Raw genomic sequence first — 12,276 nt, forward strand, 5'->3', positions numbered from 1 at the left:
TTAATCTGGGCCCTGACTTCTGTCTGCCTCGAATATCTCAGTAATGCAGTGCCGAGCTGTCACTTTGAAGGTCTGGTGATAAGGATAGGTTGTAGTCATCCTCCCTGAAAACTATTTTGCTATTAAAAAAGAACACTCTTGACACATCACATAATGACAAGTTAAATATAGAAGATGATTAGAGGGCCATTGTTTTCAGTCATGTTCGAATACGATTATACACTTGAAATGGAATGTTGCCTGACCTTTTGCTGCATTGTCTGCCTCTGTCTCTATTTAAATGTTAGACAATTGTCTTCTTTTGACAATCTGTTCTGGTGCAGTCAAGTTGAGCAGGAAGAGAATGCATGCACTTCATAAAGGAAGAGCTGCTGTAGAAGAGGCTATGTTACCTGGTAAACAAAGTGAGCCGAAATCATTCCTTTCTCTGTCTCAGTTTTTATTGACTTCTGGCCAAGTTGGACAGTGTGCAATACAAAAACATTCGAAAATTTCTTATGTTGAAGTGGAAATTCTTGATGCTCACACAAAGAAGCAGATTTGTGTCCTGGAAAAGGTAAGTGAGTTCCTTTTTATTAATAGTGTTGACTAAAGTAAGGGCATTACCACACTGGTCCTGCTTGTCTGTGAATTAGTGTGCTGATACGACATTGGGTGTTAAAGAACAATCTTGGGTATTAATGAAAAATGTTGGTATTAAAGAACATTGGATATTCAAGAACAGTTGGCAAACAGGAAAGATTGTTTAATGACCATGAACTAATGATAAAGCACACTTTCGTATTTATATTGAACTTTTCCCATGGTTGAGATAAAAAAAGTGTGATAAAAATTTGTTTTGGTTAAATGATCTTACATCATAAAATTGGACACATGAAAAACTGAGTGGAAGGGGCAGTGTGTGCACGACTGTTAGCAACTCAATAGGAGCCTGGCTCCAGACAAGCTTCTGGATTTGTTAAAGTGGTATGAGCCCCTCTTGTTTGTGGCCCATGGATACAGCTCCAGTTGAACACAAACTTGAGGTTTGGGTGGGGAAATTGCCCTCCACCCCATTTCGGGCGGAATAATTCGAATTATTACCGTCCGGCGGGAGGTGGGGGCAAGAGGTGGGAAATTGGGCACTTTAAATCAAAAAATGCCTCCCCCCGCTGTTGGAGGCAGTAGTGGGGCGGGATTGGGGTGGTGTCCATCAGCACAACACGGACGCACCGCTTCGCGCTGACGCGTCGCAATGTCCCTCCCCTTCACTGAGAGGAGGGATGCTGCGAGGCTGAGTGAGGCCTCTGTGGGGCCCACTGTGTCACCAGAGAGGGATTCGGCCGGCCCAGCGGCTCGGCCCCCGAGAGGGCTGTCTGTCGGCGACCCAGCCAAACCAGTGGCCGGCATTGTTGGGCCGACTCAGGGGAGACATTAAAACAAAATGGTGGCCACGGAGGAACCGACCGGCGCTGACTGCGCTTCCGTGAGGCAATTCCACCCGCGGGACACAAAAGGGTTCGACTGCGGCCGGTAAGGTGCCAGCGCACCGGGCGTGGTGGGAAAGATGGGGCATGGCAGAAACCCGTTTGACTGGTAATGGGTCCTAAAAAAAAAAGGGCAATTTCAGCCCCTTGGTGATTAATCCCTTGGCTGCGAAATTGGACTCCGGGCATGCATTGTTTCGGTGCTATGAGTGCCAATTTGCCTCCAAAATGGCATCCACCTTGGTGATGGCGTGAACAGGGGCATAGTGAGTGTGCGCCGGAAGTCTGCAGAATAGGCAGATCGCGACTTTAGTCAGTGTGTAATGTTGATCTGACGCAAGCACTGCCATTTTGGAATGCAACACTCCAGCTATGCCCTCTCTTAAGCTTGCACAGCTGAACACATGTTCAGTAGCAGAAAGGACCCCCTCCAGTACTAGTTAAAGGGACCATCAACTACTTATAAGTTAGTTGCTGTTTGATTTCTACTGGCTGTTGCTGAGTTGTAGAGATGTTTGGTGGTTTGTACAGTTATTTAAATTTGCTCAAGTCGACAGGGAGTGGTGTGACAGGTGCTGAAGGATGTTGTCATGACTTCAAGGATTCTGTACAGAGCACTTGGTCCAATACATGGGTAGGCATTTTACTTGGCCGACAGCAAGAGGAGGAGGAGGAGGATGAAGAAGAGGAAGGGAGGAGGCAACCCAGACAACCCCTTTCTGGCTGGTCTATCCATGACCAAGTCATCCAGCTGCAATAATAGTAAACGCAACCCAATTCCACATTCACCAACAGTTCCACACCTTACCTCCCATCACTGACCATCACAGCGTTCACTTGGCCACAATGCAAAAATAAAACCCAACAAATTTAAACATTCCAAACCAAATTTATAAATCAAACCATGACATACTGTGTACAAACATAAACTAATCATCCTTGTGCACTCCCTTAATGCCTGTCATCCGTATGGCATTAGCTGTACTAGTGTTTCTACGCAGTGCTACCCCAATGGCTGCAGCATGGCTGGTGGAAAGCTGCTGACTTTCAGTGGGGGAGACTGCAAATGGCCTTGGAAGATGACCTCAAACAGCTCTGGGCTTAGAAGGCCTAGCTGACTGACAGGCAACAGCAAGGGCACTGGCAGAGTGGTAGGGTGGGAACACGAATGCTGTCACCCTGAAAGGACAACAGATGTATGCTCCATGAAGCCAGTGCCACTCCCCTGGGGCGGTGCCTAAGCAATCCTTGTAATCTGTTGGAGGATTGATTGCTGAACTCTGTGACACCCTTCAAGCCTCTTTGCACAGTGGTAACCGTAGACCCAATGGCAAAAATCTGAGCATGAGTGGCAGAAAGCTGAGCTCACATGACGGAAGTCTGAGCTTCCACTGCAGCACCCAGATGTGAGGTGGTTTCTGCTTGTGCTGCAATGGAAGCTGAGTTATCGGCCAGCCACCAGATGCTGCATCATGGTTGGGCCCACAAGTTTCTTAATGGAGTTGGCCACCATTTCCATGCTGTAAAGGATGAGCACCAAGCTCAGCGCAAAGCCCTGTGCCAAGTAGCTGCCAGACTGCTCCACGCTCCTTGACATTGCACACAGGCTTTCTGGCAGGCTTGCCACTGCATCAAGCATTTCACTGTGTATACCCTTCAATCTTCTTCTGTATGCCGCCCCATCAAAGAATTCATCTGAGTCCTCTGCAGCAGAATTCATGTGAGACCTCGCCCTCCGAGGAGCTCGCATCTGTGCTCCCCTTGCCCCTAGCCCTGGCTGCAGGCCACTCGTAACTGGTGTCCCACCACAGCATCTTCTTAGGAGATTCCTTGTCTAAGCTATCCTCTAAATTATGCGGAGTGTCAGTATCTGAGCTGGTGTCTGTGTGTGTGTAATCAAGTGATGACGCTGTGCCTTCATCTTCACTGCCTTATTCCTCTTCAACCTGTTGTTTTGTCATCACTCCCTGACCATGTTGCAGTTCTTGGGTATCTGAAAGAAGGCACAAGATTATGTTACAGTGCGGGGAGGGGGGTAAGTAAGAAGTGCATGCTTACACCATCTGATGCTTTTTAAGCAAAAGTCATTGTGGGATGAGGGGTAAGTGGGACATCCCAAAGCACTTCACAGCCAATGAAGTACTTTTTGAAGTGTAGTCACTGTTGTAATGTAGGAAATGCAGCAGCCAATTGTGACAATGACCAGATAATCTGTTTTTGTTATGTTGATTGAGGGATAAATATTGGCGAGGACATCGGCAATAAATCCCTGCTCTGCTTCGAAATAATGCCACGGGATCTTTCACGTCCACCTGAGAAGGCAGATTGGGCCTTGCTTTAATGTTTAATTGGAAAGACACTGCACAGGAATGTCAGCCTAGATTTTTGTGCTCAAGTCTGTGAAGTAGGACTTGAACCCACAACCTTCTGACTCAGAGGCGAGAATGCTGAGCTTCGGCTGACACTGCTTAATTATGAGGATATCTTTCACCTTCATTGGTGCATGCCCCACTGCTGGCCACAGGCTGAGCGATGGCTGCTCCAATGATCGTTTTGCAGGTGTGCATCTCCCGCACTGGCTAGCTCCTGTTGCCTTCAATTATGTGCCAATTTGTGCTGCAAGAGAGAGGGAAGTGTTCATTGAATGTGATGCAATCTGTTTGGATGCTGTAGCTATCATGGTTGAATAGCTGGCAGTGTGTGTAAGCTGTGAGATGTGAGTGTGAGGTTTGTAGCTGTGGTATGTATGTGAGTGTGGGAGAAGCTATGAATCTGAGGTATGAGCCTGTTGGATAGAGATTGTTGGTAGGTGAATTATGGGGGTGTGGTTCATTGGGCTGTCTGTGAGGCTAGTGGTGCAGTTGGTGGGATATGGCATTTAAAGATGAATTCACTGACCTTGATCACTCGAGTGAGGTCATTGAACTTTTTCATGCACTGCATCCAGGTCCTTGGGGTTTCTATCATTGACCGCCATGGCTACCTGCTCTCACTGCCTTCGCAGAGTTTGTTTGAAGTGCCTCCTGGCCCCCTGTGGGTCGAGGACTTCTCTCCTTCTGTTCACCTCCTCCACCAAAGCCTCCAGTACAGTGTTTGCGAACGTTGTTATGCCATTAGTCACTCTTCTTGCAGGTCAGACTATTTTCCACAGCCACTTCCAGCAGCTGCTCCTGCCAGAATGCACCTGCCCTTTAAGAAGTACAGGCTGGCTTTAAGTAGTGCAGGCTAGATTTAATTGCCGCTAGCCTCACACGAACTTGGGCCCCATGCTGAGGCATACAGCCACTCAACAGCATGTTTAGCGCTGGGCAGCACGCAACAATCATTTAAATTAGCAGGCAGCACAAAGTTTGCGTGCTGCCTGCATTGGAAACAATAGATGCAGGTTAATTGCAGGTTAATTGCGCATCGTGATCCTCCTGCCCGTTTTTGGGAGATATCAAATTTAACCCCCCTTAACTTTTGATTGGCACAAACCTAAGTTGATTCTATACATTGTCTAACAGACATTGGCCCTGAAATGACACCCTGGGATGCCAGCATGCGAGCACTTAACAGTTTGTCTGAAATTCTGCAGTCTGCTACTTGAGTGAAGTCAATAACACATTTAAAATAGTTGAGCAGTTGAGCATCAATAAGTCAATATATCACACTGTAATTTCCAGACCATTAAGTTACATTTTTCTATTGCTATTTTTTGGTGCAATCATTTTCACATCTGTCTAGTACTAAATGTGTAATGGACAGATACATGTGTAATGGACAGATACATTCTGAGTGTTATGTATGCAACCCTATGTAACCAGCATTCTACCGCCACCAGAGGGTGTATTTGTTGGAGTCCCAAGGGATCCCAGTATCCCTTGGGAGCACTGTATATAAGCAGGTCTCCCATGCTGTACCAACACTCTGGAGTTAGAATAAAGAGACTAAGGTCACAATTATGCATGTCTACAGTACTCACATTGCTTTATTGAAGACATAACAACTGCTGACGAGATAGCTAACTATCACATGAAAATGCAGAGAACTGTTGGTATCCTGGAGAAATTCTCAGAAGGGGACGATTGGGAGGCCTTCATGGAGCGACTCGACCAATACATCGTGGCCAACGAGCTGGAAGGGAGTGTGATTGCTGCCAAACAAAGGGTGATGCTCCTCACCTTCTGCAGAGCAACAACCTATGGCCTCATGAAGAATCTTCTTGCTCTGGTGAAACCAACAATTAAATCATATGAAGAACTGTGTGCGCTGGTTTGGGAGTACCTAAATCTGAAGGAAAGCATTCTGATGGCAAGGTATCAATTTTACACATGAATTCGATGGATTCCTGGAGCAAATGCTAAGTGATATTTTTGTGCTTGGCATTGGCCATGAGGTTATCCTTCGTAAACTATTGACTGTTGAAACAGCGAACCTGAGCAAAGCCATAACGATAGCACAGGCATTTATGTCCACCAGTGAATACACCAAACAAATTTTGCAGCATAAAGATGTTTCGGCAAGCACTGTACACAAAGTAACGTCGTTTTCAGGCAGGAATGCATATGGCAGAACATACACGCCTGCAGTTGCACGACATCAGATGACTCAGAGTCCGCCATCAAGTGTGAATGCGAGGCAATTGACACCTTGTTGTCGCTGCGGAGGTGATCATCGAGCCCATCAATGCCGTTCAAACACTATGCATGCAAAGGCTGTGGAACAATGGGACACCTCCAGCGAATGTGCAGACGAGCTGCAAACCCTGCAAACCACCACGTTGCAGAGGAAGACCGATCCATGGCGGATCAAACTGAACTAGGGACTCAAACCGAGGAGGCAGAAGTGTACGAAATGTCCACCGATCATGTTAAAAGTTGAACTGAACGGAATTCCAGTATCCATGGAATTGGACACGGGTGCGAGCCAGTCCACCATGAGCAAAAAGCCTTTGATAGGTTGTGGAGCAACAAGGCACACAGGCCCAAGCTGAGCCCTATTCATACCAAGCTGAGAACTTAATACTAAAGAGCTGATCCATGTAATTGGCAGCGCAGCAGTAAAAGTCGCCTATGATGGAGCAGTGCTCGAACTACCACTATGGATTGTACCAGGAGATGGCCCCACACTGTTCGGCAGATGCTGGCTGGGAAAAATCCGGTAGAACTGGGATGACATCCGAGCACTTTCATCCGTCGATGACGCCTCATGTGCCCAGGTTCTGAGCAAGTTTCTGTCGTTGTTTGAGCCAGGTATCGGAAGTTTCTCGGGGGCGAAGGTGCAGATCCACTTGCTTCCCGATACACGACCCATCCACCACAAAGCACAGGCGGTGCCATATATGATGTGAGAGAAAGTGGAGATCAAGCTAGTCAGGCTGCAATGAGAGGGCGTCATCGCGCCGGTGGAGTTCAATGAGTGGACCAGTCTGATTGTTCCAGTTCTTAAGGGTGATGGCACGATCAGAATTTGTGGGGAGCATAAAGTAATGATTAACCATTTTTCGCTGCAGGACCAGTACCCGCTACCCAAGGCAGACCACCTATTGTGACGCTGGAAGGAGAAAAGACGTTCACCAAGTTGGACCTGACTTCAGCCTACATGCCGCAGGAACTGGCGGAATCTTCGAAAGGTATCACATGCATCAACACGCACAAAGGTCTGTTCATCTACAATAGATGCCCGTTTGGGATTCGATCGGTCGCAGCTATTTTTCAAAGGAACATGGAGAGTCTGCTAAAGTCGGTTCTGTGCACTGTGGTTTTCCAAGATGAAATATTGATCACAGGTCGGGACACCATCGAACACTTGCAGAACCAGGAAGTGGTTCTAAGTTGGTTAGATTGTGTGGGACTCAGGTTGAAATGTTTGTAGTGTGTTTTCCTGGCACCAGAGGTTGAGTTCTTTGGGAGAAGAATCGCGGCAGATGGCATCAGACCCACCGACGCCAAGATGGAGACCATCAAGAACGCGCCGAGACCACAGAACGTGACGGAGCTGCGGTCGTTCCTGGGACTCCTCAATTATTTTGATAATTTCCTACCCGGGTTTAGCATATTGCTAGAACCTCTACACGTGTTGCTATGCAAGGGAGATGACTGGGTATGGGGGAAATCGCAGCTTTTGAGAAAGTCCGAAATCTGTTATGTTCCAACAAACTGCTTGTCCTGTATGATCCTTGTAAACGTTTAGTGCTAGCTTGCGATGCGTGTTCATACGGGGTCAGGTATGTGTTACAACAAGCAAACGAATCGGGAAAATCCAACAGTCAGGCAGAACGAGCAGCCCAAACCATCAAGCAAAGCTTGAAATGCGTGTCGGAAGGCTCCCTGCAGACCTGCCTATCCCAAGTCCTGTACAGCTACCGCACTAGACCCCACTAGCTCACCGGCATTCCTCCAGCCGAGTTGCTCATGAAAACGGCACTCAAAACAAGGCACTCTCTAGTCCACCCTGATCTCCATGATCAGGTCGAGGGCAGACAGCATCAACAAAACATGTTTCATGATCGCGCAAATTTGTCATGTGATATTGAAGTCAATGACGCTGTATTTGTACACAACTATGGACATGGTCCCAAATGGCTTCCTGGCACTGTCATAGTCAAAGAAGGAAGTTGCATGTTTCAGGTCAAACTTGCAAATGGACTAACTTGCAGAAAGCATTTGGACCAAAGCAATCTGTGATTCACAGACAGCCACGAGCAACCCGAAGAGGACACCACCAACTTCGACCCTCCGATACACACACAAGTGGCAACCAACATCATGGTTGACCACGAAGCTGAACTCATCAACCACAGCAGCCCAGCAAGGCCAGCTACGCAGCAGCCCAGCGAAGAATCAACCAACTCACCTACACCTGCATTTGTACCAAGATGATCGACTAGGGAGCAAAAAGCCCAAGATCGTCTTACCCTGTAAATAAGTGTACTATTGGCTTTGGGATGGAGTGATGTTATAGAAACATAGAAACATAGAAAATAGGTGCAGGAGTAGGCCATTCAGCCCTTAGAGTCTGCACCGCCATTCAATGAGTTCATGGCTGAACATGCAACTTCAGTACCCCCTTCCTGCTTTCTCACCATACCCCTTAATCCCCCGAGTAGTAAGGACTTCATCTAACTCCCCTTTGAATATATTTAGTGAATTGGCCTCAACTACTTTCTGTGGTAGAGAATTCCACAGGTTCACCACTCTCTGGGTGAAGAAGTTTCTCCTCATCTCAGTGCTAAATGGCTTACCCCTTATCCTTAGACTGTGACCCCTGGTTCTGGACTTCCCCAACATTGGGAAACTTCTTCCTGCATCTAACCTGTCTAAACCCGTCAGAATTTTAAACGTTTCTATGAGGTCCCCTCTCATTCTTCTGAACTCCAGTGAATGCAAGCCCAGTTGATCCAGTCTTTCTTGATAGGTCAGTCCCACCATCCCGGGAATCAGTCTGGTGAATCTTCGCTGCACTCCCTCAATAGCAAGAATGTCCTTCCTCAAGTTAGGAGACCAAAACTGTACACAATACTCCGGGTGTGGCCTCACCAAGGCCCTGTACAACTGTAGCAACACCTTCCTGCCCCTGTACTCAAATCCCCTCGCTATGAAGGCCAACATGCCATTTGCTTTCTTAACCGCCTGCTGTACCTGCATGCCAACCTTCAATGACTGATGTACTATGACACCCAGGTCTCATTGCACCTCCCCTTTTCCTAATCTGTCACCATTCAGATAATAGTCTGTCTCTCTGTTTTTACCACCAAAGTGGATAACCTCACATTTATCCACATTATACTTCATCTGCCATGCATTTGCCCACTCACCTAACCTATCCAAGTCGCTCTGCAGCCTCATAGCATCCTCCTCGCAGCTCACACTGCCACCCAACTTAGTGTCATCCGCAAATTTGGAGATACTACATTTAATCGTCTCGTCTAAATCATTAATGTACAGTGTAAACAGCTGGGGCCCCAGCACAGAACCTTGCGGTACCCCACTAGTCACTGTCTGCCATTCTGAAAAGTCCCCATTTACTCCTACTCTTTGCTTCCTGTCTGACAACCAGTTCTCAATCCACGTCAGCACACTACCCCCAATCCCATGTGCTTTAACTTTGCACATTAATCTCTTGTGTGGGACCTTGTCGAAAGCCTTCTGAAAGTCCAAATATACCACATCAACTGGTTCTCCCTTGTCCACTTTACTGGAAACATCCTCAAAAAATTCCAGAAGGTTTGTCAAGCATGATTTCCCTTTCACAAATCCATGTTGACTTGGACCTATCATGTCACCATTTTCCAAATGCACTGCTATGACATCCTTAATAATTGATTCCATCATTTTACCCACTACTGAGGTCAGGCTGACCGGTCTATAATTCCCTGTTTTCTCTCTCCCTCCTTTTGTAAAAAGTGGGATTACATTGGCTACCCTCCACTCAATAGGAACTGATCCAGAGTCAATGGAATGTTGGAAAATGACTGTCAATGCATCCGCTATTTCCAAGGCCACCTCCTTAAGTACTCTGGGATGCAGTCCATCAGGCCCTGGGGATTTATCGGCCTTCAATCCCATCAATTTCCCCAACACAATTTCCTGACTAATAAAGATTTCCCTCAGTTCCTCCTCCTTACTAGACCCTCTGACCCTTTTTATATCCAGAAGGTTGTTTGTGTCCTCCTTAGTGAATACCGAACCAAAGTACTTGTTCAATTGGTCTGCCATTTCTTTGTTCCCCGTTATGACTTCCCCTGATTCTGACTGCAGGGGACCTACGTTTGTCTTTACTAACCTTTTTCTCTTTACATACCTATAGAAACTTTTGCAATCTGCCTTAATGTTCCCTGCAAGCTTCTTCTCGTACTCCATTTTCCCTGCCCTAATCAAACCCTTTGTCCTCCTCTGCTGAGTTCTAAATTTCTCCCAGTCCCCGGGTTCGCTGCTATTTCTGGCCAATTTGTATGCCACTTCCTTGGCTTTAATACTATCCCTGATTTCCCTTGATAGCCACAGTTGAGCCACCTTCCCTTTTTTATTTTTACGCCAGACAGGAATGTACAATTGTTGTAGTTCATCCATGCGGTCTCTAAATGTCTGCCATTGCCCATTATGTATGTAACCCTATGTAACCAACATTCAAACACCACCAGAGGGCATATCTGTTGGAGTCCCAAAGGATCCCAGCATCCCTTGGGAGCACTGTATATAAGCAGGTCTCCCATGCTGTACCAGTACTCTGGAGTTAGAATGAAGAGACTAAGGTCACACTTACTCATGTCTACAGTGCTCAGTCATATTGCTTTATTCAAGACATAACACTGAGTACTAAATCTTTACAGCTCTAAAGGCACATTTTTAATTGCTTAGGTTGTCAGAAAGATGGATGGATATATAGATCAGATTTAACATTCCTTTCAGTTGCTTTGAGCATTTACAAAAAGGAAAATGCTGGGAAAAATAAGTACAGATATTGCACCTTAACATGATTTCAGAAACAATAACTTTTCTCCTGCTTTGAAAAATTGGAATATAAAAATCCCAAATCAATGCCAGTGTTGAACTTACTATTTAAGCCACAACTTAAATCAGACCTGTTCACTTCTGTGTAATCAATAAATAAGATCGACCAGCAATGCACAACTGCATAGTTACATGTCCCTCATGTAACTCTACTCCATATAACATGACTCCAGTATCGACACTCAATTCATGCACCAACCCTACTTAGTGATGCACTCTTGTCTTTTTTTATAACTCGCCCACTATCTTGTCTTTTTTGTTCGCTGAGCCACCCAATGTGTATTCCCATTCATTCCATTTGCAGGATCTTTTAATGCTTTTCCATTGCCTCACTGAGGATAATGGTTAATGAGAGTAGTGCAGTTGATGTTGTGTGTATGGACTTTCAAAAATAATTTGTAAAGTGCCCCATAACAGACTTGTCAGCAAAATTGAAGTCCATGGGATTAAAAGGATCGTGGCAGTGTGAATACAAAATTGGCTAAGGGATGGAAAGCAGAGAGTGGTGGTGAATGTTTTTCAGACTGGTGATAAGCAATGTTCCCTCTAGGCTGCATGGCTGCGCAGCAATGGGAAAGGTCCCACACAGAACGCTCACCGACTTCAACTTTGTAAATACCGTGCATGCATGGAAATTTAAAGGGACCGAGCACTACCATGAACAGGCCACACAGAACAAAGTGCAGCTTACAGGGAACATTAGTGATAGGATGACTGCTATTTTTTATATATATTAATTACCTGGAATTGGGTATAGGGGGCACAATTTGAAAGTTTGCAGATGGCACAAATCTTGGAAATATAGGAAACATTGAAGAGGATATCAGCAGACTTCAAGAGGACTCAGACAGACTGATGAAATGGGCAGACACATGGCAGATGAAATTTAACGTAGAGAATTTTGATGTGGTGCATTTTGGGAGGAAAAATGAGAGGCTCGTGGTAAACTAAATGGTCCAATTTTTAAAAAGATGCAGGAACAGCGAGATCTGAGTGTATATGTACAGAAAAAATTTGACGTTGGCAGGACAAATTCAAAAGGTTGTTAAAAAAAAGCAGTCAGGATTCATGGCTTTACAAACAGAGGCAGAGGGGCCGAAGTTCACCTCCGCTCAAAATGGCGCGGATCTACCATTTTCGAACTCTTCTGGCCACCGCAATGGATGCCTGTCCGGAGAAATTCAGCTCCTCAAACTTTTTTTTCAAGTGGGGCGCAAGTGGCCTCTTCATGGGGGTAGAATTGGGGGTGGAGCGGAATGGCCTACACTAATGGGGTGGAAGTAGGGGCGGGATGTAGTTTCAGCTGCCCGCTGATG

General features: G+C 46.2%; 1 protein-coding gene across 3 annotated transcripts in view; it reads left to right on the top strand.

The window, feature by feature from the left end:
- The first annotated feature begins 236 nt into the window (after nt 1-236).
- The window catches only part of LOC139268298 (trans-2,3-enoyl-CoA reductase-like), a 250,761-nt gene continuing 238,721 nt past the window's right edge, over nt 237-12,276 (top strand). For all 3 annotated transcript variants that reach the window (XM_070886364.1, XM_070886372.1, XM_070886380.1), the window contains exon 1: nt 237-556. In XM_070886364.1, the coding sequence (XP_070742465.1) occupies nt 281-556 (276 nt within the window). In that variant the 5' untranslated portion in view covers nt 237-280. The remainder of the gene's footprint in view (nt 557-12,276) is intronic.

This window comes from Pristiophorus japonicus, chromosome 1 (assembly GCF_044704955.1).
Source record: "Pristiophorus japonicus isolate sPriJap1 chromosome 1, sPriJap1.hap1, whole genome shotgun sequence".
Classification (NCBI taxonomy): Eukaryota; Metazoa; Chordata; class Chondrichthyes; family Pristiophoridae; genus Pristiophorus; species Pristiophorus japonicus.